Raw genomic sequence first — 24,884 nt, 5'->3', positions numbered from 1 at the left:
CCTGTACAATGTCATTAGTTGGTGTGCATGCATTGACAATAATACAGTAACACCGTGCCAAGGTGAAGACCTCTCCGATCCAAGTTCGGCCATCGCACGAAGTTTGATATGTAACTGCCCCCGTTCACGGGCGAGCATTCAGGGATAAGCATAAGCCACAAATACATAGGAGTAAACCACGCAAATAAAAAAGAACGCTAGATGAAATCACATCATGATACAACGACCGGTTTTAACCTCTTGCTGGTTCGACGGATTCAGTCGTTTTTCAATTTCTTGTACACAAAGCTGAAATGCTTTGGCTAGCCAAAAGGCAAGAGGCAAGGGTGAGTGAGAAGTGGGGGCGGCCGGGGAAACAAGAAAGTCGCCCTCACCAACGTTGACATCGTTCTTCGCACTTGCCTCTATCCAGCCAGCCTTGAGTGTTTGAGCAAGTTGCTGAACTTCACTTGCATTGACTTGTCGGCTGCGGGAAACATTGAGTCAGTCATAATGTTTTCCACAGCCAAAAACACAGTCCGCACCTGGATTCCAGATCCGACTTTGAGCCCACAATGACGCAAGGTATGTCCGTCAACCCAGAAAAGTCAATAATCTTTTCATGAATGATTTGAATCATTTCGAAGCTTATTTTTGAGGCGATTGAGTAGACAAGAACGTATCCGTGTATCCCTATAGCATGTTGACTATTTATAGGGGTGTACTCGTCCTGCATCGTTTATTCAACAGGGTGAAATTACTCCAAGCGAGATACCACACACCTGTCCGGCTGTGTCAAAAATTTCCAGGACATATTCGTTCCCTTTGTAGACAATGCTCTTGACATATGCGACTTCTATCGTTGGATAGTACGAGTCGATGAACTGGTTCTCGATGAATTGTTTGACTAAGGATGACTTTCCTGTTGATATGGTCAGATTAGAGTCGAATTATAAGTCTTGGTCGTAGTCACCGACAGAGCGAGAGCCCAGGATAGCAATCTTCCGACGCCTTGCACTGCTGGCCATGGACGACAAGAAAGGACACAAAGTTCAGCTAGCTGAAAGGACTTCGCCGGATGGCATTCGTAGGCAGGCTTATCTATGACGTCATAATCGGGCCGACAACTTGCGCTGGTAACTTAAAGAAATAAGTTCCGAGTCCGAGTCAGATGCTAAGACATGTCTTATTGGACTCTACCTATTACAGATACAGACTAAAAAAAAACTAAACGTTAAAGGGCGTGATCGTAAAAGCAGTATCCTGCGCGTCCTGTACAACAGTAAAGTACAGTTTGCTCAAGCAACCAATCTCCTCCTGATGATTCTCCTCTCCTTCTCCTCATTGGGAGGAGCATTCTCGTCTGCCTCGTCATCATCTCTCTGCCTCTTCTGACCCACAGGTTTCACAACCGCAATTGAAGCAGCGGTAGGAACAGGAGTGACCCGCCTACCATTCTTATCCTTGCTTCTGTCGACAGCTTTACCCTTTCCAAGACCAAACAGTCTTTTGACTACAGGGAATCGTTGTTTCAATGAGCTAATGTTCCCGCTCCTACCTCGAGTGAGCGGAACACCATCATTATATCCAAGCGCTGTTAAATCAGAAGTTGACCGGGACTTGGGTGAAGCGAGCTTAAGCTTGAGCATCTTTGTGAGCGACACGACGGGGCTAGCGGTCTGCGGTAAGCTGGAAGAACTACCGTTCTTTGATCTATCCAATACGACAGAAGAGACAGCGAGTTGTGGAGGTGGTACGTCTTCGCTGGCAACAGAAGATTCACCGAAAGATTTGAACGACGTGAGCGTTGAACCACGACGGATACCCAAAGGAAAATCGTCGTCGTCATCCGAGTAAGGCGATAGAGGTCCTGGTGCAGAGGGTCGCTCTGGAAATTCAGAGAGGGTAGGAGAAGCTGAAGTACACGGGAACGGACTCTCAGAGGAGGACGTGTCGATTGTTAGCGGTGTTTGCAATTTGGATGCCTCCTTCTCTTCCAACAATTCCTTCACCTGGTCGGAAATTCGTTGTCTGGCAACTTCTTCCGCCCACTGTTCCATTACCTCCGCCTCATCAGGTGGAATCAATAAATCATATTCCGCCGATTCCTTGTAGATGGTTTTTGCCTCAAGCAAAGGAAGATCAATTCCGGGCGTCGTGGGCGGAGGTAGCACCTCCGCCTCCGGTATAGGTGCGACTGTAACGAACCTGACCGGTTGACGAGGATCGCGAGAGTATAGAGACGTTCTCATTGCATGGTTAACGTCTCGGTGGGTGATCGTAATAGACGTGCGTTCTCCGAATGTGGGGTTACCGAAAGCAGTTGCTTCGGATCTGAGTAGGATGGTTTAGGGAAGTGAGTCAGAGATCGAGATGATAAAGACTTCACCCAGTAATAGCTATCCGAACACGTTCGGCGCCTTCAGCGGTTACACGAGCAACAGAGGTACTGGAGGATCGAAAGAGCATTGTGGTATGCAGAACAGCGTTAGACCGGCTTCGGCGTCTGCTAACGTCAACTTGAGGATGAGCATCGGCAGCCTCAACAGTGAAGGGAGAGTTCGCAGGATGAGGCATGAGGTCTACAAGTGATAGTGATAGAAATACAGGAGTGTAAGTGGAACGAGAGTAGTAAACCGACTACCAGAGTCGCTGTTGGGTGAGGTGCCTTGTGAAGAGTTGAATCCCTCGTATATATATACAGTCGTTATTGTTGTGGCCTTCGCTTGCGTTTTGATGGGGTTTCGGTTCATTGTTCGTCCAAAATGGTCCATCCACCATAGACACGACTTGGCTTTAGCACAGGGCATCTCGGCCAACAGAGAAGGTGGCCGGGTAGTGAGCAACCTCGAGACAACTGTTGCTTGGCTCCAACTTTTGCGGAAACCAGTTTGGCCGCAAGAGCTGGAGAAGTAAACTGTGAGAACAGTCGAGGAACCGCGTCGCCGAACACAAGTTTCAAGTTCTCACCACCACGAGACGCGTATTGGCCAAGCCCATAACATTCACATTTTCCGAACACTAGGAGGGGAGGCCCAATAATCAAACGGTGTGTGTCCGACACGCTCAGTCCCTCTAACATTCTCAAATCTCGCGGTTTTTAGTTGAAACAATGGACACAAGCAAAACTCCATTCCTCGACGCTGTTTCCTCCAATCTTCCCGATGGTCTTTCAGAGGACTTCCGTACCCTTTGCAACACATCTAATAACGATCAACTTCTCGATAATATAATCCGTTTCATCTGTGGGGGCGGATGTACTACCACCTCTCAATTCAACGAAGAACAATGGATCACAAGACAGACTGTGGTTCGGAATCGCTTGAGCGCACTGGTAGTATCACCATCTGGAAGCCAAAAACGGGCAAGAGATACTACGAATGACCTTCCAGATACACAAAATAGCGGCAACAAAAGACAAAAGAATGACTTCAATGAACCTTTGGCAGCAGACGACCCACCAGTCTTCACACTAAAATCCGTCTCTGTTGCTTCTCCAGTGCGTAAAAAAGTGGTCATAACGATCCACAACCGCTCGATTCGGTTCCACAATACCTCTACGAACGCTCTGGAACACTCAGTTTCTGTTTCATCCTTACGTCGGGGATTTCTAGTCCCAACTCGTGGAAAAACGAAACCTCACTGGACCATCATTCTCATCTCTAGCGACGCTCCACCAGCTTCTGAAAGGAGCAGCAAAGGTCAGCCCTCTGCGGCCCAAAATAATCTCCAAGTCATCTTTGGCCTAGACGCGTCAGCTACGACTGCGATGACGACGACAGAATATTTTGGACAAGGAACTACACTACCGAAAGAAACCACGATTAGAAAGGGCGAAGAAACCCTCCCTCTCATCCACTCGTTCTTGTCTCGCCTCCCTTTCCAAACCCTCGAACCGTCTATAGACGTGTTCAAGAGCGCGTTTCCTGGTGTTGGTGGCACCCCCTTACCCGGCGTGGAAGCCTATCGTGGTGCAAAACCGGGAAGTTTATGGTTTATGAAAGAGGGTATCTTATGGGGGGAAGCTAAACCATGCGAGTTCTGGCCGGTGGAAGAACTTCTAAACAAATCTGAGGGACTGAGGATCATCAGTGCGACGGGGAGGACTCTTACCATTATCTTGACTCGTGTCGGGAGGGAAATAGAAGACGGGGAAGCTGTGAAGGAGGAATCTCAGTTTGGGCCGGTTGATGCGAAGGAACAGGATGCGATTCATCAATGGGTTAGGGAGTATCGACATTTGTTCGGTAAGCGTGGAGGAGGGGGAGGAGAGATGGAGATCGTATCTCCTCCTGAAAATAAGAACCCGACTAGTTCCACAGCTGAAAATGTAGGTCGTGGAAAGACTCTCAACCAAGCGCAATTTGATTCTGAAGACGAAGAAGACCAAGATTTTCAAGCAAGTTCTGAAGATGACTCTGGGTCTAATTCTTCTTCCGATGAGGATGGCGAGGGTGACGGCCATGCAGTGGGAGAAGACGAGGAGGAAGAAGAAGAAGACGCAGAAGGGGATGAAGTGGAGGAGGAAGAACTGAAACCGGAAAATCATCCACTCCTACGACCCGGGGCGATGCCCAAGATGTCAAGAGCGGCGATGGACATGGTTGTGGACATGGTTGAAGGGGATCTTGCTCGTGCCAGTGGAGTTGGGGCGCGGAGTGACGTTGAAGAGGATGAATTAGATGATTGAATTCGAATTGTCAGATTCATTTTTTTTATTTACGCAATCTAAGACCTTCTAACTATCCGTTCTCGCAGGAACTGCGTTTATGACTACATACATCCTCACTGCCATCTATCACGACCAGAGAATCTATATATAGACCTCCAATATACATTGCTTACTCGATTGCCGCTCCAATCTATTGTCGGATAGCACGGGAAACAGCAAACCAGGCTATTACCCCAGCGGTCAAATTATACAAAGGAACTCGGGCTTTGGAGAACACCGGTCTCGAATGCAGGGCGAGGGGTGGTATAAAAAGGGCCTCGTCTCAGCCCAAACATAATATCCAATAACTCTTTCTATGACGTCGAACATTGTACTCCCACCAGCCGACACTTGGGCTCAACGACACCTCTCGGCTCTGATCCAAGCGAGCTCCCAGGAAGATTTCAACTCTGCTTTCGACCTATTCATCTCTCACGACGTGAAAGAGATCATTTTGAACGGCGATAAAGTCACTCGAGAGGAATACAAACAGAAGTTCCGGTCCCAAGTGTTCGACGAGAGGGCTGCTACTGTTACTTTTGCTGGCACGGTTGCGAGCGGGAAAGACGCTCTTCTCTCTGGAGTGAGTTTCGCGCGCGCGCTCAAGTTACTGTGGTACTGACCAAACGGGTATAGGGCACAGGAAACATAGGGATATTCTACACCGCCAAATATTTTGAAGGTATCGTAATCCGCGATGCACCTGTCGAAGTAGACGCGAAGTCGTCTATCAATTTGGTGTATGTGGTCTTCCGTCGATTTCTTTTCACATTATGCTGAAAGACTTTATTGACTCTGACAGTGTCGAACATGATCCGTCTTTGAAACCTCCATCTTTGCCCGGGCATGGAGGCTTCTTTGATGGGAGGAGAGTGTTCAAGTTGAACCAGGTTTTGGTGGATGCTCGTCCACCGGTAGCGGGAGTCACGTCTCAGGCTTAGTTTTTCTCTTCATAAAGCCGAGTGTAAATCGACTAACCTTGTCGGTTATCCATCTTTGTACTTTATTATGATTGTATACGACACAAGTTTTGCATAAAAGTCTTGTAGAACGGAACCCCGACCAAAACATCCTACACCCCGAGGAATGTCCGAGACGTCCCTTGAGGATGTCAATCCGACTTACTAGTAGTCCTTACAATCATGTATGTGGTCAGCTTTTTCGTCATTGTCATCTTTCATGGACAGTTTTCATACCATTCCGAATGCGATTCGGAGCAGATATTATGTATCTACAACGGATGTATCGAATGAGATATGTTAAGAGTATGGATGAGAGCAATAGCGACCAGATGTTGATGTTTGCATAGGAAATCCGTCCTTCGAGGGAGAAATTTGTGCAGGTGTTCATGCACTTCTTCTCTTATTGAATGTTGAATGAACAATAACACCTCTTCAACCTATGGACCCATATGAAACTTGAGATTCTCCTTCTTTTTGAGGTTAATAAGATCACAAGTCTGCTTGACGCTCCACTGCCGCTGTGTCCACCATCAGTAGAAAAAAAATAGGAGGTTCGAGGAGTGGCAATTATAGAGCTGGCGCCGGCCCGGGCGCAGTCGACCGCGGTTTACCTTCTTGTGTGACTTTCTGTGACCAAAGTCCCACGGCCTCCTCCTTCTGAACGGCCCTAGTCACTACTTCTTCATTTACTCTCCAGATAGTTTCGTATCTAGCCGCATACTGCCAGTGACTCGCTGGACTTCTGGACTCCCCGGTCAAGTCTGAGTGAAGCTGGACGCCAATTCGCAGTGTACTTGAACAAACATAAGCTTTCTGCAATCCAACAATGGTTCTAAGAAAAACGACTACGGGCCTCATCGCGGTCAAGAATAGGACAATCTTGGGGCAGCGGGACCAGGAGGGAACAGTGGAAACTGGCTATCAAGATTTGAACGTTCCGACCGACTGATACTATGCCCGACAGGAGTAATTTATACAAGAACTGTGTTTTGCGAAATGGAAATGATAGTAAAGGCACGAGCGTCCCTCCCACCGATGGTACTACACGATAACCACTCCACTCCATTTTCGGAAAGCACGGGGAACAGCAAACCAGACTATTACCCAGCGGTAAAGTCAGTATACAAAGGGAACTCGGGCTTTGGAGAGCACCGGTCTTGACCAGTACTGCGGAGGGGCGAGGGAGACGAGGGGGGTTTATAAAAAGGGCCCCGTCTCAACCTAAACACGCTCTCCAACAACAACCCTTTCCATGAACAAGAACATCGTACTCCCTTCAGCCGACACTTGGGCTCAACAACGCCTCTCGGCTCTGATCCAAGCGAGCTCCCAGGAAGATTTCAACTCTGCTTTCGATCTATTCATCTCTCACGACGTGAAAGAGATCGTCTCGAACGGCGATAAAATCTCTCGAGAGGAATACAAACAGAAGTTCCGGTCCCAAGTGTTCGACGAGAGGGTTGCTACTGTTGCTTTTGCTGGCACGGTCGTGAGCGGGAAAGACGCTCTCCTCTCTGGAGTGAGTTTTGCGCGCACTCAAAGAATCAAAATAGTTGCTGTGTTACTGACGCGGGTATAGGGCACAGGAAACATAGGGATGTTCTACACCGCCAAATACTTTGAAGGTATACTTATTCACGCTGCGCCTGTCGAAGTAGACGCGAAGTCGTCTATCAATTTGGTGTATGTGGTCTTCCGTCGATTTCTTTTCACATTGTGCTGAAAGACTTTATTGGACCAGTGTCAAACACGATCCGTCTTTGAAAGCTCCATCTTTCCCTGGTGGAGGCTTCTTCGATGGGAGGAGAGTGTTCAAGCTGAACCAGGTTTTGGTGGATGCTCGTCCAACCGAAGTGGCTCCCGCCACTGCCCAGACTTAGTTTTCCCTTCGTGAAGCCGGGTGCACATCGACCGACTTTGGTTGATACCATTTCTTACGAAACGGTACATGATTGAAGTATTGTATCAAATGCATGTTCTCATGATCATTTAATTGAAGTATACCAGGATTTTGTGTATGAATCGAACATCCTACATAGGTGGAATAAGAGAAAATGCAGGTCTGAATTCTGTGGGAATGTCATTGGCATCTTCCCTCCTTCATCCTGTATCACTACAGATACCGATTCATGACCTTCCTAGGTTGCTTGTGTCAAGTTTCAACTCAAATCAACTTTCCTCCCCGATCATCGTGGAAATCCCGGGGCAATGGGAAGGCAGTAGGCAAATCGTCGAAGGTGCGAATCATGCGATATGATTCACTTCACTGGTCAAGTTGAACGTTCAACCGACACCACTACTGTACTAGCCCACATGAGTAAAGCCGTTGTGCCTTTTCACGTCATTTTTGTAAAAAGGCCAATGAAGATTTTAATCACCTCTAGGCTCTCAGGTACTTAGCACGTCTCCCCTTTTGGATTCAGTCCGTGACGAATGTAAAAGGCTCTTCAACACAAGTACAACAAATTGATATAGCGTTTCCTTCCATTTAAGCCGGACTAACGGGAGACTGACTGCTATCTCCATCAAAGTGTTTTTCCTGTACAAATACGACGTCTAACGGCCTGCAAAAAGCTGAATCAGGAGGGGAGGGGGGCGCGGAAACTTGAACATTGACACTTACCCGGCTTCATGTTTATTATGACTGGACATCAAATCGTGGTCATGAACGCTATGGCTGGCATTACTCGTCGTAGTAGATTGTGGGGATCGATCCGTGCCTCTGTCCTCACAGATGGTGGATTTGCCAGCGGAATCCCATAAGGAACGTCGGAGGAAGACAAGGACGATGATCAGGGTAGGATAGATTCCCTGGGTGGGGTTGAAGAGGTCAGTTGGACCTTGAGAACTTGATTAGCTGAAACTTACGACAAGTTGACAGGCAGCAGCAGAGAAGGTTTGTCGGAAGGCTTGATTTATGAAGGCAGATTTGGATGGCGAGGCGAGCGTGGCGAGTTCAATAATCTGTGATCAGCGTTAGGCAAGAACACCACCGTGGGTCGGGTCGTTAAGGTTGACTTACCCAAAGAGTGGTGTATATAACACCCGACTCGAGGAGGATAACCAAGATTTTCTCAGCGCGTGCTTGATGGCGACAGTTTTGTAGATATTTTTTGACGGCTCGTCGATAAGACCAGGTCTGATAGCCGATGACAGCGGTTCCAGCGACATTAGTGAGCATTGATAGAGCATAGGTGGTGGTGTATCGCGCTTTACAACTGGGCGACAATTTGGAGGGGTAATTCTCTTCGACATTACATGCAACGTAAGAGAAAGCCATTGCTGTGTGCAATCGTGAGTGAACTTGGCAGATCGGCGAAAGTGAACTGACTGACTTGTCAAAGCGAGGAGTAACATGATTGGCAGGAACATGACTTTTTTATTCCCACCAGACAGGGCCCATGCTCTCCAGATGACGATGGAATCCCCAATGACAGTCTATACCAAGTTAGACAATGTGGTGTGGGTGGAGGAAATAACTGACCGCGATAGGAAATGTGACTGTACCCATAGAACCCAGTAAATGATACTTGGCGAGATAAGCAGCATCCTTCTTGAGTACGGGAACGGATCCAGGGCTTTCAACGAGAATCATCCTGATGCCGATGATAAAGAAGGAGAAAGTGCAGCAAAGGTAGGTGGTAGATAGAATGAAGAGGACTATCATAGCTGCAAGTAGAACCATGCGGGCGCTCATGATACCTTCTCGTCGGCTGAAATGGACGGTGAGGGTTTAAGATTTGAAATGAAGAGTTATGGAGGACATACCAGAGAATGGTCATAACGGCGAAGAACAGGACCATATAGACACCATAGAGGGCAGCGGTAGTCAAGAGGCCAGCTGAAGTCAAGATGGTGCTTTGACCGAATTTACCGAGTGATACGAGATCCTTCGTAGCGTCGAATGCCATCTGAGAGGGGATCAGACTGAAAGGCAACTCTGAGCGTTGCTTTTGAAGGAATTGAAAGATGGGAAATCAAATGGGCCATGCGCGCATCCAGATGAGAAAGATGGTGGCGCACAGCCTGTGGATGGATCTTGTACCGGTAAGGGAGTCGGTCCTCAGCTTCCCGCATTCATTGATCTAGGCACGGTGTAATATCACCTACGGACAGTACGGAGCGCTCGATTAGCGCTTACTAGCGGTTATCCTACTCGGCAACGTGTAAACCAAAATATCAGCTTCTTCGATGTTGCCTCGAAGACGATGAGGTTTCGGGAGAAGAAGATTGCCTCCCGCAGACGTTCCTCAGCCATCAACTTCGAATTTCGTTGGTTTGAGCGCTGATATGCATATGGATTGCACCCGCAGGAACGTTGCTCTGGTGATTACTTACCATGTAATTGGTTTGTGTGAATATCAGTTTTGGATAATGTACCTTGGACAAAGGGAACCACAACAAGATGTAAGATCGGAACTTCTGAAGATGAGATTGTGGGCCGATGTGGCCGACGACCGCGTTCACCGACACCCGTTAACCGCGAGGACAGTCCTCATTTCACTCTGCCAGCTCACAAAGACGTACACCGTGTTCTATGGTTGTCGCCGGTGTCGGTGATCCTATCCCTCCAACTAAACTCCAACGCGCGAGCCAGTACATCCAAAAAGAGGCCACGTTCTTCAGAGTCCACCTCCTCGCATTCACCTTCATCCCACTCATCGTTTCCGGAATATTCTACGCTTCCAATGGCAGGTTCCCTGTGTCGTATTTGGATTCTCTGTTTCTGTGTTATTCGGCCATGACAGTGACCGGTCTCTCTACTGTGAACCTCTCGACAGTGACGCCTTGGCAACAGGTTATGCTATACATCTTGATGTTGATCGTGAGTCTTGCTGCAACAATGTCTGGTATGATGTGTTCACGAAATGTTAGGGAGATATTACGGTGGTTTCTTGGATAATGGTACTCGTTCGAAAGTACGTCAAATCCGCACTATTTCAAGTTAGTCGCATGGAACTGATACGCCCAGGGAATACTTTAAACGCCGCTGCGAATTCGAATACGTCAAACGCCACAACGAAACCACAACAAGAGCCTTATTCTCCACCATCTCCCACCCAATCGCTGTCTTCAAGCCTCGACAACCAGTTCCAACTCGTCATCATGAGTTTACATCCAACGTCATCCAACCTACACCTGGTGCAACGTTGGATTACTACCCACCCTCTTCATCACAAGGAATCCTCTTGGAAGACCAGCAGCAGAGATTCACATCCTCACCCAAATCCGCCAACGTCGCTCTCTCACCCACCGAATCCGAATACCACCACCCTCTTCACGAATTCGCGTCTTCCACCCCCTCAGTCGCTCGCCAACGACGAAGAAGGTTGGATACCGCCGTTCCCATACCACACAGAACGACAACCATGTTAACCCACAACACCAACACCTACACAACCACCGACCGGAAATACCAAGACCTCGGTGGATTCCCTGGACCTTTCGAACTAGCTTACAAGCTATTCCGGCGGATGGCTCCCAAGGCGTACTCAAACCTAGAAAGAACACTGACCATCCCATACACGACCACCCTGGAGAAACACAAAACAAAGTGGTTGAACTTCAATTTGATCGTGGGGAGGAACTCGGATTTCAAGATTGATGATCTGACGGACGACCAGTTGGAGGAGATTGGGGGGGTTGAGTATATGGCGTTGAGGTGGTTGAGTCACTTGGTGCCATTGGTGAGTTTCTTTAAAAAAACATTCCCCCCGTGAACTGACGCGACGATTCAAAAAAGTACTTTGTAGGCACTCAGGTTATAACTTATCTTTTGTTCGGTCCTTGGATATCGGCGACGAACGAGTACGATGCTGTTTTTGATGCCCAACCAAGGAATGTGCAAAAGCCTTGGTGAGCATCCTTCTATCATCCTTCTTTTCTTTCTCTTCTCATCGAGCTTGGAAAGGTTTGCGTTGTTTCAAGTTATGGGCGCATATACCGGAGGAGGATTGTCTTTAGTTGACCAGTGAGCCGCATAATCGGACTTATTCCTTTCGCGCCATTGATTTCGGTTGTTTTAGAGGGATGATACCTTTCCAAAAAGCATATCTCATGAGTAGTTCGTCTCGTCTGTCGTCTACTCCGCTTTCGCCCCATCTAAAACTTTCTTTTTTTCAGTATCTTTGATTTTTGTTATCCTGGCCGGGAACCACGCTATGGTAGGTCTTCTTCGTTTGTCTTTTCCACATTATCAACTTGTTCTTGTAGCCTATATTGTGAGTTGCACACATCCGCTACGCAAGGCTAGGGCTAAGACGTTCTTTACAGTCTACGATTTATAATGTAACGTTGTCTCGCCGTTCTCCATTACATCGAAATAACCTCATGAGTACCCACAGATGGATTGGATCAAGAGTCGCCCGCGAGGGCGGCGATGCCGAAAAAGCTTTCAGTTTTCTGCTTGACCATCCTAGAAGGTGCGTGGGTGTAGCTAAACGCTGTTGTTCTTGCCTCACGTCCACTTAGATGTTTTATCTATCTGTGAGGCTGCTGGTCATGACTCATCACATCTACATTTCTCATAAGTAGCCTCACCGGGCAGGTTCCCAAGCCATCAAACATGGTTCTTGTTGATCGCCCTGGTCATGTTCAGCATCATCGAATGGATCTTATTCGAAGTTCTCAGTAAGCAGTTCCTTTTTTCCACACGGACGGACTCTGATCTGTACTCGTACTCGTAGATATCGGGTTAGAAGCCTATGAGAGCCTAACCATCGGACCCCGGATCATCTGTGGACTTTTTCAGGGTTTGGCTGCGCGAGCTTCGGGATTCTCCATTGTGCCCTTGGCTTCGCTGGCACCTGCTTTGCAGTATGTTTGACAATCAATGTTCTCTTTTGGAAAAAGTACAATGGTTCGATTTAGGTTCCTGTATGTCGTGATGATGTATATCGCGGTTTGTTTACATTATTCTCTCCGTGGGGTTGCTGCTCATTTCCGGTGTAGATTTATCCGGTGAGTTTCAGCGAAAAAAGGTTGGATGCACTCTAAGGATCTCCGTTGGAGCAGATAGCTATTAGTATTCGTGCTACGAACTCGTGAGTCCTGTGGATTTTTCCTTCCTCTTCCTTTCCTTCGCTGAACATCCACAACAACAGATACGAAGAACAATCTCTCGGTGTATTCGAACAACCCCCGGAAGCAGAAGACGAAGAACCTCAAAACCAAGAGTTGAACCACCTCGATGTCCGCCAACGCGTTCATCGATATGTCGGTTGGCATCTGAAGAAGCAGGTGTCGCTGGGTAGGGCTCTTAGGGCTTTTACGGTTTTCGTCCTTCCCGCTCCCGCTCTTTGCTGATATCAAGCTTGGCGATCCCCTCCCCTAGACATTTGGTGGCTTGTTTGGGGGGTGTTTTTAGTGACGATTATAGAACGGAATAATCTTTTGGATCCGGAAAAAAAGTGGTTCGATATCTTTCGGATATTGTTTGAGCTTGTTTCTGCGTTTGGTGGGATTGGGTTGAGTTTGGGGTTACCGTCGGTAATACTCCGTTTTTCTTCTTCTTCCTTTTGGTTTGATTGGCCTTTGACCTCTTCCTCACGTACTCTCCCAGGATAATTTCTCTTTCGTGGGTGCTATGAAGCCGTTGTCCAAGTTGGTGGTGATTGTGATCATGTACGTCGTCCGAGAGCTGTATTTGAAGCTTTTTTTACACTCACACTCACACTCACACACATTACAACCGGGTAGGGTGAGAGGCCGGCATCGAGGTTTGCCAGTAGCTGTCGATCGGGCTATTATGTTACCCTATGAGTTGATGAAACAGAGGCAACAGCAGGGAGAAGTCGAGGCGTCATAGAGTTTAGAAATGCAGATCGCCAGCTGGTAACAGAACACGAGTTGTAAGGCGCTCCGTCGACATAGAGAACGTCCTTTCTTTAATTCCGATGGGTTCCGCGTTCATACCCTGATTCGGATTTACATGCGATTTTCGTAGCCCCTACAAGTTACCCCGCAGTTACCCCAAAACTGCGGGTAATTACATGACTTACATGTCAACAGCCTTTGAACGTTCCAAGCCCCGCCACGCACGAAAAAACGAGTCTAAACTATCCAGCTGACTTGCTCGTGTTCATAGGGCGTATGGTCCGATACTGAAACCATGCTGAGGTCATGCTTGAGACAATCAATATTTCTCAGGGAAACCGCCCAACTGCTGAGCGCTTCTTTCGGAATATTTAACCCCACCTCGTGACGCGCTAGTCCACAAGTTTTTTTCTTCCACATCCACGACGCCACCTTTTTTTGTTCGTTTGACATACTCAACGAACCCCCCATCGCTAACAGGCTTTTCTCTTTTCGAGCAAGAGCCTTCATTCGATATCGATTGATTTTTACATCAGTCTAGAGTGTCTAGAATGGTGAGCTCCTTTTATCTACCGGGCTCTTTGAATTCATAGGGAGTTGACCGATTTAGAATCGTGGAGGTTCCGATATTTTGACTCCTCGAGGAACTGACAATTTCTCGAGCGTACACCCTCACGGTCATCCAACAGAGCATCACCATGAACATAGCAAGGACGGGAATGCGCAGCATGGAGAAGCATTGAGGATGGTGTTAGGCAGTATACTAGCTCCGGCGAGTATCCGTTTTGTCTGCACAAGTGGATTTTCTGGGGTTTCTAATGAAAATTTCCTGTTTCCTCTTTTTTCTAGAAACGACCGTCACCATCCCGTTCATCGTCGTCCTCGGGAACTACCAGTCCAATGCCAAACCTTTGTTTACCTCATTCTCATTCTTACTCATCCACGAACGCGTCTCCGAGTCCTCAACCACCCGGAACACCCCACCATCATCACTTGTTCTCGCACTCATACCCACATATTCAACCTTATCCTCATACTCATTCCCATTCCCATTCCCATGCACACCGTGACCCACACTCACACTCACACTCACATTCTCACTCGCATTCTCACTCACATTCTCACAATCCCCAGACACCCTCTAAACTCGGCGGTGCTGTAAGTCTAAGATTGCCCACAATCATAACTTTAATGAATTTTCTGACATGAGGCATTTTACATGTTTATCAAAATCAGGAGCATCATGAATCAGGTCATTCAAACCCATCACCTCTCGCTCTCGGTACACATACACATACACATACACACCATTCATCTCCATCTACTCCCGAATCGTCACCGTTCTTTGGGCCGAGACCAGCTCGCATGTCGCGGAGCAGTAGCTTCACCACTGGGTCCAGTAACTTCCTACTTCCCCAATCTGCTATTGCCAAGTCCAAGTCATCGTCGGATACAAACGGAAATGGACGTAGCCATAGTCAACCCTCGACACCTGGTATGATGGTGGCACATCCCGTCATTACTCCTGCTATCACTAACAATACACTGCCTGAATGTGTCATCGCCACCACCACCACCACCTCCGAATCACGTCCGAATTCTTCTCAGCATGATCATCTGTCTGCTGTGGATACTGCCAACAAGAACAAGTTTATCAAGACACTGGAAGGGAAGAGTGCCTGGGATGCGTTGATTCATGGTTCGTTTACCTAGATGAAAGGAATGACGTTTTTACATTTTTCCGATCTTCTTTTTTTTCTTTCTTTTTTTTTTCTGTTGATGTATATCAGATAGAGGGGATACACGCTCTCGAACAATTTATGACGAGACATCCGTTATCTATCTACTTGGTTTCTTTTCTTATCCTTGCTGTTGTCTGGATGTAAAACCTGTGTGTGTGTGTTTCGAATGTTTTCTGGTTACAAGGCTGTATCTCTTTTTTTATGGATACCTTAGCTTGATCTTTCGAGGAATTAATATTAATATTGCGAGATTCTCGCGTTCTGATAGAACCAAACGTTGTTCTTTGAGATCGTTTGAATTATCGGCCGAATTTCATAAAATGAATACTAGTATAGCTGGCGACGAACTGATAGATAGATAACTGTGAGACTAAAATGCCTAAAGAAGTTTGAAATTTGAACGCCCCTATTGTCGATTTCATTGGGCTTCAAGCAAGCTTCGTTGAATTCGGCACCCTGAATAAGAATCTACTTGGCCCACAAGCATCTGTCGACTTGCATTTAATACTATCCAACGGCATCGATGGCTTCACTACTCGTAATTCCAATTCTCGACAATTACGCATTCTGTCGTCACAGTTTCCGATAATGCTCTACGATGCATATCCTGGCATCCACTGGGTTCGAGGGGGATGGATAGAATATCCGTCTTCGGTTGTAATAGGCACAAAAAGGGCAGATATTGACAACAGCAAAAAGACGGCCGAACGCGAAATGAATGTAATAAGCATAAGATCAAACACAACGTCATCGTTTTGCACGACCCCGACCCCTCCTATTGGCTGAGTCTTCCGGTGCTGGAGTTTGTGCTCGAGTTGTTTGGCGCCCTCTCACGTACGACGAAATCTCCTTCTGATCACCGTCAGACTCGGAATCTGTGAGTTCAATGACATCGTTTGCTGGAGTTGGCGGTGGGGGCGGAGCAGTGACAGCCTTCGTTGTCATCTCTCTGCTTTTGCTCCGTTTAACGCCACGAACGTGATCTTGAGTTTCCTGGAGTTCCTGTCCGGACGACGGATGCGGAGCCCCTGGGGTAGCTTGACGATACGCACGTCGACCTTTTGAAGTCGAGGAAGAGGAGTCCCTCTCTTCCTCTCTTTCATCTTCACGATCGTCATACCCGTCAAACACATCATCACCAACGCCAATATGTTCCACATGTCCAAACGACACTCTCCTCCCTCTCGCACGACCCCTACCTACTAACGAACTCGACCTCGGTGGTCTGGGTGGTGGCGGCTTATCATGGTCATAATCAGAACGCACCCCTTGTCGGGATTTGGATCTCGAGTGATGTGGTGGCAGGCGTTCCTGTTCCCCGTGTCCTTTGCTCTCGTCCTCAGGTTCAGGAGAAGACGAAGAGGGTGGTAACGTCCCCTTGCTCCAATCCGAAGGGTCATAAGAATTTGGGTATGGATGAGAACGATGTGTGGGTGTGGAAGCATAGCGCTGATCCTGTTGCCATCGATGATGTTGATGTTGAGTGGAATGCGGATGTTCTGAGTACGGCGGACGTCGATGTTCACTTGGACGGTGCGATTGCGCTCGTTGATAAACGGGAGGGTAGAATAATGGTTGTGTTTGAGGTTGAAATCTCGATACCGATCGTGAACGTGAATGTTGACCCGAACTTGAAATTTTTGCATTCTGGGAACGACTGCGAGTTTTATCGTCCTCAGCACTGGAATGGATGTCCCCATATACAACAGGTGGTGGTGGTGGTGGCCAAGAAGGTACCCCCCCACTGAATAGAGCGGTAAGTTGGTGAAGTGCAGTCGACAAAATCGACTGAGCCCTAGGGTCATAGAGAGGGTTAGATGAGGGGTGTAGGTCTGGGTCATAATAGTGTGGCGGGTAGTGGTCCACAAGATCATGGTAGGACTGAGCTCGTCGTTTGTTATCCAAAGTTCCTGATTCTCGTTTGGCATCTTCTTCATCCTCATCACTGAAGAAACGATGCTCAGCTTTGATCCGCTGTTTAGGTGGGCGTCTCGAAGATGAGCGATCACGCCTACGGTCCATGTAAGGGTCATCTGAGGATGATGATGAGGGATGAAAGGGAGCAAGATCGTGAGGCTCACCGCTTCGTTCAACCGATCTGTCACTTCCACTAGCCATCCTGTGTCTCCGCAGTCCAGTTGAAGATCCTTGTTGTGACTTGGAATCATGTGGTGCTTCCTCGTCGCTGGATGATAACGAGGATTTCCTTCTCTTTCTTTTCTTCTCATTACGGTCGGCTGCAGTTGGTTTCATCGGGGTTGAGGATGTGACCACCTCTTTTGCTTTCCCCTTCCATTTTCCTTTCTGCACAGATCTCGAGTCGGATAGATCTCCTTTGCTCACGTTGACGTCCGTTGCTCGAGGTATTGGTTCGGAACGAGGCCATGTTTTCTTTGCGATTCCGCCGTCCGAATTGGAACTTTCCTTGCTCGGTGAGCTCAGGTCACTCGAGTTTCTACTCTGTTGCCGAGATTGTATCTGGCTTGATGTCGAGGCTACAGGCGAAGGCGTCCTCTCTCGATCTTTACCTTTTTGACTCGAAGAATCGCGTTGAGAAGCAAAAGGCGTTGAGGATTTGGATGTCGTATTTCTTTGCTTCCGTGCTGTGTTCGCTGTGGCAACAGCCTGAGCCAAGTCAACCCTCGGAAAAGATGGGGCAGGTTCCCATTCTTCTTCTTCTGTACCCGATTCGGGTGCACAACGAGCAGCCGCAACTGGAGTACGGATCCGAGGTGGTTGCTTCTGAATGAGTACAATCGGTACCTCTCTCGTCTTCCCTTCTCGGACTGCCTGCACTGTTTTATAGACCGGCTTAGAAGGCCTGGATCTGGACGTGCTAGATTGATGCCCCCGTTTACTGGGAGAAGAAGGAGGGGACGAGGATGATGGTAATTCGGTGCGTGTACGAGTTGAAGTAGTAGGGCGGCTAAGGGCAAAAAAAGGAGAAGATGGAGGAGATGGAGAAGGAAGTAACGGAGAGGAAGGAAGTGGTGGCGATGAAGGAGGCAAAGGAGAGGACGGAGGCAAAGGAGAAGAAGGGACTGGTAAAGAATCCCCGGTGCCCAGGGAAGGTTCTGATGTGGGAACTATGTAATCATAGTAACTTTCGCGGTCATCGCCTCGATATGAAAATGGAGAAGGGCCTGATGTATTAGATCGCGGAGGGGTTTGCAACTGGCGGACTTTGGTAACATTGGTCTGCCTGATGTCGACCACTTTAGTAACTGCTACTCCTTCTTTGCGTTTCGGTTGTGAAGCGGCCGCGGAGGGTGGGTCCCAGTTCTTCACCAGAAGAGCAGTTAGAGGATGTGTTGCAGAGGAAGTAGAAGGTTCAACCGCAGAACTGTGTCTATGGGAGGGCGTTTCAAGTTCCTCGCCCTGGATGGCCAGCTCATCCACAGATTCTCGTAGAACGGTAGATGAAGGTCGCGCATCAGGCTCTTCTCCATCGCCGTCGCTTCCGTCCTGTCGAGTCGCATCGGTGTGTACCTCATCGTAAACAGACGAGGTATCTGTAAAGTAAAGAAACACAATCAGTACAAGAAGAGCATTCAAGACAGCGAACCAACCACCCATAATACTTTGCTCGTCTGTCTCGCCGTCTTCGCCTTCAGAGCCATAGAGTTCCCTTCTTTGCTTTTCTGCTTCTAAGAATTGTTTCAGATCTGCGGCATCTTTAGGATCATCGGGATTCAACGCGTCCACTCGCGTTGAAGGAGTTATGAAAGGAATGATGTCTTGTTCGTCTTCATCTTCGTCCTGAATGACCGATTCACTTTCGTCTCCTTCCTTGTCATGTATCACCGGTTCCTCACGCCTTTCCGAAGGTTTGCGCAGATGTGCGAATGAATCAAGTTCATCTTCACTTCCTTCATCTTCATTATTGTTTGTTCCCGTCTCCTCGACGCCGGCGACAGTACCAGCCCTGCTGGGCGTTCGGCTATTACCTCCTTTATCCTGAATATCATCCGCAAATCTCCCAAAGTCCCAACGACCGTCCAAATTCCTCAATACTCCTCGATCTTTCACAACTCTTCCCGTCATCAGGTCAACAATATCATCTTCTTCAATAGGTCTTGCGTATCTCTCTTCTAGCTGTGCCCAGGTATTCATCAGTCGCATGACAGACTCTCCTCGTTCTTGCTCTACATCCTCGATATTTGTGCCTTCCCGGGTATTTGCAACAGACGGTGTGCGCGACGATGAGAGGCGCTGACGTTTTGTGGGTGAACTCGACGTTAATTTGCTTCGCAAGGTCGAGGTGCTCGCCTTCCTCGATACCGGCGGAGAAGCCGAGGGCGTTACAAGAGGAGTTTTTCCTGGCTCCAACATGATTTTTGAGCGGTCGACGCGGTCGACGAAGAAACGCGTTGAAATATAAAAATCCGATTCGTGGGTCACATGATTCTACCCCCTTCACACAGGATGTCTTTGAACCACTGATTCTGCGGAAAAGCTCTGGCTTGATGACCTCCCAATCGGTCGTGATCCTTCTTCGTGCCCCTTCTGAGACGAACGATATATACGAAACGACACTCTCCGCATCGGGATATACTGTGTTCTCTGTTCCAGTCCTCGAGACCGTCTTAACGAATGTCAACGACCTAACGGGAATCATCCAGCATGGACCGGCATACGATGGCGTAATAATGACGAGTGCAAGAGCTTGCGAGGCGTGGAGAGACGCGGTTGATGGTCTGGAAAGTCAACATACACCTAGTAATTGTACGTGCTATCGGATTTGAGGGAAAAACAAAAACTCTGACACCACTACGTGTAGACGACTGGAATTCGAGGCCTTTCTACGTCGTAGGGAAAGGAACCAAATCTGCTTTGTGTGAAATTCATACTCGACATCCCAACTCGCCGTTCGCACCCAATCCGTTGATGATCAAAGGCGAAGATTGCGGGAACGCAGATCAGCTTGGCCGTTTTATTGTAGAAGATCTGAAGTCTACGCCTACAAAGCTACTCTACCTTACAGGCGACAAGAACCGCGATACGTTACCGAATATCCTTCGAGATAGTCATGTCGATTTTCAGGCGTTGCAAGTATATGAAACGCGGGGATCGGTTAGGTTCCCGATAGACTGGAAAGCTACGTTGGAGATGGCAAGTAAGGGCGGTGGGTCGAAATCACTTAACATTGTCCAACTGGGACTGATACTCAGTGGTGCAGACCCTTGTACATTGAGATGGTGGATAATTTTCTTCGCACCATCTGCCGCCCAATTCGTCCTTCCTTTTATAGAGGAGTATTTTGAGCTGTCGACCAAGGCCAGTACAGGCAATTCATCAAAACCTGTCGCGAAGATCGCGTCCATTGGCCCAACCACAGGCAAATATCTTCACGAGACATTATGCCTCCATGTGGCCGCGACGGCTTCGAAGCCTACCCCAGAAGACCTTGTATCTGCGATAATCTCTTCTGACATGGAGGACTGATTTATGTTACGTTTTTGATGATAGAGTTACATAGAACCGATACACGTTGATTGAAGGTGTGCGATTCTTGGCTTAGCTCTAAGTGCGCTCTGAGTCAACGTTTTCAACCACTGCGAAAAAGACGACTTCACCTCAAGGACTTTACCACCCCATCTGTTCAAGAGTCCAACCAAAAATATGGCCATTTTCATCAGGCTTGTTGCAAATCCTCTCACCTCGATCCAGCGCATTGATCTTCAAGACGTCCTCCTCGCTCAGGGTGGGTAACTAAGTATAATCGATATGAGCTTTAGAGGTATCGGTGAGCACAACAAAATGAAGGACTGACATTCAGATTATCTTTCTGCCTCCCCTCGTCCTTACTTGCAGTAACCACGACCATATCTCTGGCTAAATGCCACGAAAGAATGACCTGCTGAGGCGATACATCGTACTTTCGGGCCAGGTCAACAATGACGGGGTCTCCGCGCACTTTGTCCCAGCCTATAGAGATTTTAAGATGATAGAAACATCGGAAGTGGGAATAACGATAGCGTACCGCTTGGCGTATAGGCGGAGAGAGTGATGCCTTTTTCTTTGCAGTAATCCCGCAGGTCATCCTGCCGCAAATAGGGGTGAATCCTGCGGGAAATTTTTAAAAGACTTTCTCGGGTAAAGGAGCCCACGGAAGAACGCGACGCACTCCACTTGATTATTGCATGGAACGACCTTGGCGTTTTTCAAAAGTATTTCCAAACTAGACTCAAACTATGAGTCGCCTGGAGGACGGCTATCGGTTGATTTTATGAACTCACTTCTTGATCGAAAAGTTGCTGACACCGATAGATTTGGCTTTGCCTGATTTCAGAATTTCCTCCATTTCTGCCCAAACTTCGACAAATGTAGGACTTTCTAGTGTCTTGAGGGTGCCATCAGGGTTCTTGACCAGTTCATCGCTCTCTGGAAGAAACAGGATATTAGTCACTTGGCGGCTGTTCGAGGCATTCCTTGACCTACCGTGATAGGGGGAACCCTGAGGCCAGTGAACGAGATACTAGTCTTATTGTGAGTCACTTAAACCAGACTGTGCTTGTGACGGACGGACCAAGTCGACATAATCCATAGCCAAATTGGTCAGACTCTCGTTAAAGGATTGCTTTACGCGGGTGACATGGTTGAGTCTATCCTCTACAGGGTCGGATCGAGTTGTTATGAGAAATATGATAGATACACACCGGAGTTTTGTCGTGATGTAAACCTCATCACGTCTTAGGCCAGACTCTTTCAAAGCTTTCCCAACGGCTTTCTCAGTACCTACATCCAACGTAATTAGGCGTGGCTTATCTGCCAGCTTTCGATCAACGTACCATAATCACTTGCGGTGTCAAGGTGGCGGTAGCCTGCCTGTGTCCACATCGAAGTTTACATATTTTCCTACTCAGAAACAACTATAAACGCACCTTTAGACCAGTCAATATCCAACGCCAGGCATCTTCTCTTGCTGTTCCAGTAGGTGGAGCATAGGTTCCCAAACCTAAAGGGCGGAAAAGGTCAGATTGATTTACAATGATAACCTGTAGAATCGATTAGAATCGGACGCACTGATCATAGGCAATTCCTGCCCGTTCTTCATTACAATAGATTTGCTAGAGATGGCGGACATGGCGGGAAGGTGGTTTGGTGACGTCGACTGACACCGAGATTCATGTGGGGTATTTATACTGCCAGTGCTGCCGAGGTCGGGTCGAGTGCTTGAGCACGGAGAATTGACGGAGAATAGCTGCGGTTCCGCTGTCCCAGGATCCCAAGGCCTGGGGAGATCCTGGGAGATCCTGTTATAAAAGTTCAAGACGGGACCCAGTCTGGAAGATGTAAGTATATCTCCGCGTCGGCACTCCGCATAGGCTGTAGGGTAGCATTGGGCTCAAGTGGGCTTGTATATCACAACAGTAACAGCAACATCGTACAGCACCGGTACCGTCTTCTTTCTACCAAAAACCTTGAAGGAACATTGGTTCGGAGAAATGCGTAAGGGAAATCAAACTTACCACTTTCCAAATCATAGAAGGGAGGAATTCAACGAGTATCATAATCTGTGTACGACGACGAGCCATGGACCTGACTAATATTTTTCCTTCTGTGATGGAAGAGGTCAAGTTTCCAGGATCTCAACTGACACCGATATCTCAAGATCTCAAGTTTCAGGTGATTTCGGTGCTTTCCTGGTTTGTCGACCAACCAAATATTGTCGTGTTTTTGGGTGTGATACAGGAAATTCGTTCCAGCGATAGTCGGAATCTGGAGAATGCCTCAGGCCTAGGCAGACTCGCTTAATGCGCCTCAGGTGAGTTCAGAGATCGAAGAAGAAGCAGAACGTGGGAAGCTGCTCTTCCACAACCAAAGTGACGAAAGTTCATATCGACATGAACGGTTCTACAGGACATGTCCAGGCAATCAGGTATGTGACTTTCCATGTCCCTCGCAAATCTCACTCGAGCGACGACAGGGGGAACGCAACAAAATTTTCGGTGTTGCACTTTGACCATGGCCACGTCTGAACCACAAAAACTCCCTTTCGACGCTGTTCTGTCTATTCTGGACCGCATCACTGACAAGAACTCCCTTTACGAATGCGCTCGCACCTGTCGCTCTTTTCACGAAGCGGTCATACCCAATCTTTACAAATCCATCAGTGTGGTGGTGGCACGGTACCACAAATCAGTAAGCTGAGCAACATCCGCATCGACATTCGTCTATAAATAAGGCGTGGTTTAGCTTCCTCAACTAGGACCATTCAAGGCGATAGAGACGCATCCGTACCTCAGACAGTATGTCAAATCTGTTGAAATATCTCGTAAGTCATAGCTCGTTCTTGCATCCAAATTTTGGCTCATGATCTTTTCGCCCAGTTGGGCTATACGACTACAACATGCATCGAGACCGTTTGGTACCTCTTTGGAAAGCTTTGTCACATCTTTCGAATATCACTTCGTTCACCCTCAAACACCCGGAAGACACGTATTTCCATCTTCCTGGAATCCTGACAGCATCGATTGTATCTGCCCTCGCTGGTTGTGAGAAGCTGGAGAGACTCACGGTATTATCGGCGATCAGTGCTATCAGTATTGAGCGGTTCAGTAGCTTGAAAACCGTCAAGGCAGTGAGATTCGGACACCTTCTTTCGAGTCAAACCTTGAATGCTTTAGGAAAATGGTTCAGACAAGCGGAAGGAGGATTCCATACATTGGGTATCCTAGTTAGTATAGTTTGAATTTCTTCGTTCTTATCCCGCTGTTCTCATATCTAATACCTAGATAGCTCATGCGGTCGGAGCGGGAGACATAGACCAATTGACCCCATACGTTTCCAGTCTCCATACTTTGCACATAGGAAGAAATCACGGCCTACCACCCCGAGACCTGCTGTCTCTTCTTGTGCACACACCCCGGTTGCAGTTTCTCGATGTAACGTATTACGGCCCTCAGCCTTTGGGACTGGTAGTAAGTATTAGATCACATACCACGACTTGATATCCCCCATACCCCCTTCGACAGGAAAGAGGCTCCGGATATCTGAATCAACTTCAGAATCTTGCAGTCCGGTACTATGGATTTTCAGACCTTTCTTCATCCCACGACTTCCATCACTGGATCGAATATGTCGCCTCTTCATCACCTCTGAAGTCGTTTAGCCTTATTTCGAATGACAGAAGGAAATACGAACTCGCTCGCGAACTTCTCAGTATCCTTTACACCAAAACAGAACTTGAAGTATTGAATATCCCTGACGTCCTTCTGGGCCGGTCTGAATTAGGGACGCTATTGGGAACATTCAAGAAATTGAGGGTACTCTCACTCTTTCTCCCGGATATAAATCTACTAGTTCGTTTTTCTCAAGTACCTCGGCCCCATAAGAGGTCCTCCGCTCATCCTCTTGCAGGAGTTTTATCGTTCATTCAGATCAAGCGACCTGCAGCTTACATCAATTACCGCGATATACCTGCGTCCCCCAAGAATTGTTGACTTCCCCTATCCTTCTCTCACCGGTGTGATGAAGCAGACGATGAGAGCGTTGAGAGGGAATCCCGGTTATGTACATATTTGGGAGGGCGAGGCACTGCAGGTATGGCTACTTCCCACGAGTTGAGCATGTCTTTTGATGCTTTCTGCAGGCTTTGTGGACGGCAACGGGCCCCACCACAGACCGTGCTAGGGTAGACTTGTTAAAATATGAGTATCCGGATGTGTACGG

General features: G+C 47.9%; 12 protein-coding genes across 14 annotated transcripts; 7 read left to right on the top strand and 5 right to left on the bottom strand.

Annotated features, from left to right (window-relative positions):
* Positions 1-207: 207 nt before the first annotated feature.
* E1B28_013384 (uncharacterized protein) lies at positions 208-1,007 on the bottom strand (the record flags this gene model as incomplete). Its single annotated transcript, XM_043158538.1, has 4 exons — positions 208-466; positions 525-709; positions 762-901; positions 953-1,007. 4 exons carry the CDS (start codon positions 1,005-1,007, stop codon positions 208-210), a joined length of 639 nt encoding a protein of 212 aa, XP_043003887.1.
* A 112-nt stretch (positions 1,008-1,119) lies between these two features.
* E1B28_013383 (uncharacterized protein) lies at positions 1,120-2,910 on the bottom strand. Its single transcript, XM_043158537.1, has one exon. The coding sequence runs from the start codon at positions 2,229-2,231 to the stop codon at positions 1,278-1,280; it is 954 nt and encodes a 317-aa protein (XP_043003886.1). The 5' UTR covers positions 2,232-2,910; the 3' UTR covers positions 1,120-1,277.
* A 181-nt stretch (positions 2,911-3,091) lies between these two features.
* E1B28_013382 (uncharacterized protein) lies at positions 3,092-4,669 on the top strand (the record flags this gene model as incomplete). Its single annotated transcript, XM_043158536.1, has 1 exon — positions 3,092-4,669. The coding sequence occupies one exon, from the start codon at positions 3,092-3,094 to the stop codon at positions 4,667-4,669; it is 1,578 nt and encodes a 525-aa protein (XP_043003885.1).
* A 337-nt stretch (positions 4,670-5,006) lies between these two features.
* E1B28_013381 (uncharacterized protein) lies at positions 5,007-5,631 on the top strand (the record flags this gene model as incomplete). Its single annotated transcript, XM_043158535.1, has 3 exons — positions 5,007-5,273; positions 5,327-5,430; positions 5,493-5,631. The coding sequence occupies 3 exons, from the start codon at positions 5,007-5,009 to the stop codon at positions 5,629-5,631; spliced, it is 510 nt and encodes a 169-aa protein (XP_043003884.1).
* Positions 5,632-6,296: 665 nt separating this feature from the next.
* Positions 6,297-7,711, top strand: E1B28_013380 (uncharacterized protein). Its single transcript, XM_043158534.1, has 4 exons — positions 6,297-7,171; positions 7,232-7,335; positions 7,394-7,596; positions 7,652-7,711. The coding sequence occupies exons 1-3, from the start codon at positions 6,905-6,907 to the stop codon at positions 7,530-7,532; spliced, it is 510 nt and encodes a 169-aa protein (XP_043003883.1). The 5' UTR covers positions 6,297-6,904; the 3' UTR covers positions 7,533-7,596; positions 7,652-7,711.
* Positions 7,712-8,035: 324 nt separating this feature from the next.
* E1B28_013379 (uncharacterized protein) lies at positions 8,036-9,706 on the bottom strand. Its single transcript, XM_043158533.1, has 7 exons — positions 9,421-9,706; positions 9,137-9,365; positions 8,988-9,090; positions 8,675-8,934; positions 8,521-8,616; positions 8,276-8,463; positions 8,036-8,216 (listed from the first exon to the last, which is right to left on the bottom strand). Exons 1-7 carry the CDS (start codon positions 9,561-9,563, stop codon positions 8,141-8,143), a joined length of 1,095 nt encoding a protein of 364 aa, XP_043003882.1. The 5' UTR covers positions 9,564-9,706; the 3' UTR covers positions 8,036-8,140.
* Positions 9,707-10,076: 370 nt separating this feature from the next.
* E1B28_013378 (uncharacterized protein) lies at positions 10,077-13,825 on the top strand. 3 transcript variants are annotated; one of them, XM_043158531.1, is made up of 20 exons: positions 10,077-10,477; positions 10,528-10,571; positions 10,625-11,339; positions 11,396-11,508; positions 11,564-11,623; positions 11,679-11,716; positions 11,776-11,816; positions 11,866-11,873; positions 11,926-11,940; positions 11,997-12,074; positions 12,124-12,138; positions 12,200-12,282; positions 12,339-12,468; positions 12,523-12,553; positions 12,604-12,612; positions 12,667-12,695; positions 12,756-12,901; positions 12,986-13,140; positions 13,214-13,275; positions 13,351-13,825. In XM_043158531.1, exons 1-20 carry the CDS (start codon positions 10,190-10,192, stop codon positions 13,457-13,459), a joined length of 2,169 nt encoding a protein of 722 aa, XP_043003880.1. In that variant the 5' UTR covers positions 10,077-10,189; the 3' UTR covers positions 13,460-13,825. The 3 variants fall into 3 exon arrangements, with proteins under 3 accessions (XP_043003880.1, XP_043003881.1, XP_043003879.1); XM_043158532.1 differs by having other exon boundaries at positions 12,756-13,825; XM_043158530.1 differs by having other exon boundaries at positions 12,523-12,612; positions 12,756-13,275.
* Positions 13,826-13,836: 11 nt separating this feature from the next.
* On the top strand, positions 13,837-15,484 carry E1B28_013377 (uncharacterized protein). Its single transcript, XM_043158529.1, has 4 exons — positions 13,837-14,021; positions 14,078-14,239; positions 14,317-14,625; positions 14,704-15,484. The coding sequence occupies exons 1-4, from the start codon at positions 14,019-14,021 to the stop codon at positions 15,178-15,180; spliced, it is 951 nt and encodes a 316-aa protein (XP_043003878.1). The 5' UTR covers positions 13,837-14,018; the 3' UTR covers positions 15,181-15,484.
* Positions 15,485-15,545: 61 nt separating this feature from the next.
* Positions 15,546-19,541, bottom strand: E1B28_013376 (uncharacterized protein; the record flags this gene model as incomplete). Its single annotated transcript, XM_043158528.1, has 3 exons — positions 15,546-17,242; positions 17,291-18,721; positions 18,779-19,541. The coding sequence occupies 3 exons, from the start codon at positions 19,539-19,541 to the stop codon at positions 15,957-15,959; spliced, it is 3,480 nt and encodes a 1,159-aa protein (XP_043003877.1). The 3' UTR covers positions 15,546-15,956.
* An 87-nt stretch (positions 19,542-19,628) lies between these two features.
* On the top strand, positions 19,629-20,654 carry E1B28_013375 (uncharacterized protein; the record flags this gene model as incomplete). Its single annotated transcript, XM_043158527.1, has 3 exons — positions 19,629-19,934; positions 19,990-20,334; positions 20,389-20,654. The coding sequence occupies exons 1-3, from the start codon at positions 19,676-19,678 to the stop codon at positions 20,652-20,654; spliced, it is 870 nt and encodes a 289-aa protein (XP_043003876.1). The 5' UTR covers positions 19,629-19,675.
* A 10-nt stretch (positions 20,655-20,664) lies between these two features.
* Positions 20,665-22,725, bottom strand: E1B28_013374 (uncharacterized protein). Its single transcript, XM_043158526.1, has 13 exons — positions 22,682-22,725; positions 22,236-22,632; positions 22,094-22,167; positions 22,001-22,037; positions 21,869-21,947; positions 21,739-21,814; positions 21,651-21,687; positions 21,449-21,593; positions 21,337-21,390; positions 21,193-21,275; positions 20,983-21,137; positions 20,786-20,921; positions 20,665-20,732 (listed from the first exon to the last, which is right to left on the bottom strand). The coding sequence occupies exons 2-12, from the start codon at positions 22,294-22,296 to the stop codon at positions 20,796-20,798; spliced, it is 927 nt and encodes a 308-aa protein (XP_043003875.1). The 5' UTR covers positions 22,297-22,632; positions 22,682-22,725; the 3' UTR covers positions 20,665-20,732; positions 20,786-20,795.
* Positions 22,726-22,794: 69 nt separating this feature from the next.
* E1B28_013373 (uncharacterized protein) lies at positions 22,795-24,830 on the top strand. The gene is made up of 8 exons (XM_043158525.1): positions 22,795-22,838; positions 22,905-23,091; positions 23,140-23,354; positions 23,409-23,487; positions 23,543-23,889; positions 23,948-24,133; positions 24,188-24,755; positions 24,805-24,830. Exons 2-7 carry the CDS (start codon positions 23,076-23,078, stop codon positions 24,653-24,655), a joined length of 1,311 nt encoding a protein of 436 aa, XP_043003874.1. The 5' UTR covers positions 22,795-22,838; positions 22,905-23,075; the 3' UTR covers positions 24,656-24,755; positions 24,805-24,830.
* Positions 24,831-24,884: the final 54 nt, after the last annotated feature.

Source organism: Marasmius oreades, chromosome 9, assembly GCF_018924745.1.
Source record: "Marasmius oreades isolate 03SP1 chromosome 9, whole genome shotgun sequence".
Lineage (NCBI taxonomy): Eukaryota > Fungi > Basidiomycota > Agaricomycetes > Agaricales > Marasmiaceae > Marasmius > Marasmius oreades.
Note: the sequence above shows the minus strand (reverse complement) of the source record. Positions and strands in the feature narration are given on the sequence as shown.

What these genes read in the sequence shown, in the direction of transcription:
- E1B28_013383 (XM_043158537.1), bottom strand. Translation starts at nt 2,231, where the DNA reads ATGAGAACGTCTCTATACTCTCGCGATCCTCGTCAACCGGTCAGGTTC.
- E1B28_013380 (XM_043158534.1), top strand. Translation starts at nt 6,905, where the DNA reads ATGAACAAGAACATCGTACTCCCTTCAGCCGACACTTGGGCTCAACAA. An exon ending in AAGACGCTCTCCTCTCTGGA is followed by an intron (nt 7,172 to 7,231) that starts GTGAGTTTTGCG and finishes ACGCGGGTATAG; the next exon opens with GGCACAGGAAACATAGGGAT. An exon ending in AAGTCGTCTATCAATTTGGT is followed by an intron (nt 7,336 to 7,393) that starts GTATGTGGTCTT and finishes TTATTGGACCAG; the next exon opens with TGTCAAACACGATCCGTCTT.
- E1B28_013379 (XM_043158533.1), bottom strand. Translation starts at nt 9,563, where the DNA reads ATGGCATTCGACGCTACGAAGGATCTCGTATCACTCGGTAAATTCGGT. An exon ending in GTTACTCCTCGCTTTGACAA is followed by an intron (nt 8,935 to 8,987) that starts GTCAGTCAGTTC and finishes GATTGCACACAG; the next exon opens with CAATGGCTTTCTCTTACGTT. An exon ending in CTGCTGCCTGTCAACTTGTC is followed by an intron (nt 8,464 to 8,520) that starts GTAAGTTTCAGC and finishes AACCCCACCCAG; the next exon opens with GGAATCTATCCTACCCTGAT.
- E1B28_013378 (XM_043158531.1), top strand. Translation starts at nt 10,190, where the DNA reads ATGGTTGTCGCCGGTGTCGGTGATCCTATCCCTCCAACTAAACTCCAA. An exon ending in AGTATTCGTGCTACGAACTC is followed by an intron (nt 12,696 to 12,755) that starts GTGAGTCCTGTG and finishes CCACAACAACAG; the next exon opens with ATACGAAGAACAATCTCTCG. An exon ending in GAAGAAGCAGGTGTCGCTGG is followed by an intron (nt 12,902 to 12,985) that starts GTAGGGCTCTTA and finishes CCCCTCCCCTAG; the next exon opens with ACATTTGGTGGCTTGTTTGG.
- E1B28_013377 (XM_043158529.1), top strand. An exon ending in TAGGCAGTATACTAGCTCCG is followed by an intron (nt 14,240 to 14,316) that starts GCGAGTATCCGT and finishes TCTTTTTTCTAG; the next exon opens with AAACGACCGTCACCATCCCG. An exon ending in CCTCTAAACTCGGCGGTGCT is followed by an intron (nt 14,626 to 14,703) that starts GTAAGTCTAAGA and finishes TATCAAAATCAG; the next exon opens with GAGCATCATGAATCAGGTCA.
- E1B28_013374 (XM_043158526.1), bottom strand. Translation starts at nt 22,296, where the DNA reads ATGTCCGCCATCTCTAGCAAATCTATTGTAATGAAGAACGGGCAGGAA. An exon ending in GCAGGAATTGCCTATGATCA is followed by an intron (nt 22,168 to 22,235) that starts GTGCGTCCGATT and finishes TCCGCCCTTTAG; the next exon opens with GTTTGGGAACCTATGCTCCA. An exon ending in CCATGCAATAATCAAGTGGA is followed by an intron (nt 21,276 to 21,336) that starts GTGCGTCGCGTT and finishes AATTTCCCGCAG; the next exon opens with GATTCACCCCTATTTGCGGC.
- E1B28_013373 (XM_043158525.1), top strand. An exon ending in TGGCACGGTACCACAAATCA is followed by an intron (nt 23,355 to 23,408) that starts GTAAGCTGAGCA and finishes GGCGTGGTTTAG; the next exon opens with CTTCCTCAACTAGGACCATT. An exon ending in CTCAGCCTTTGGGACTGGTA is followed by an intron (nt 24,134 to 24,187) that starts GTAAGTATTAGA and finishes CCCCTTCGACAG; the next exon opens with GAAAGAGGCTCCGGATATCT.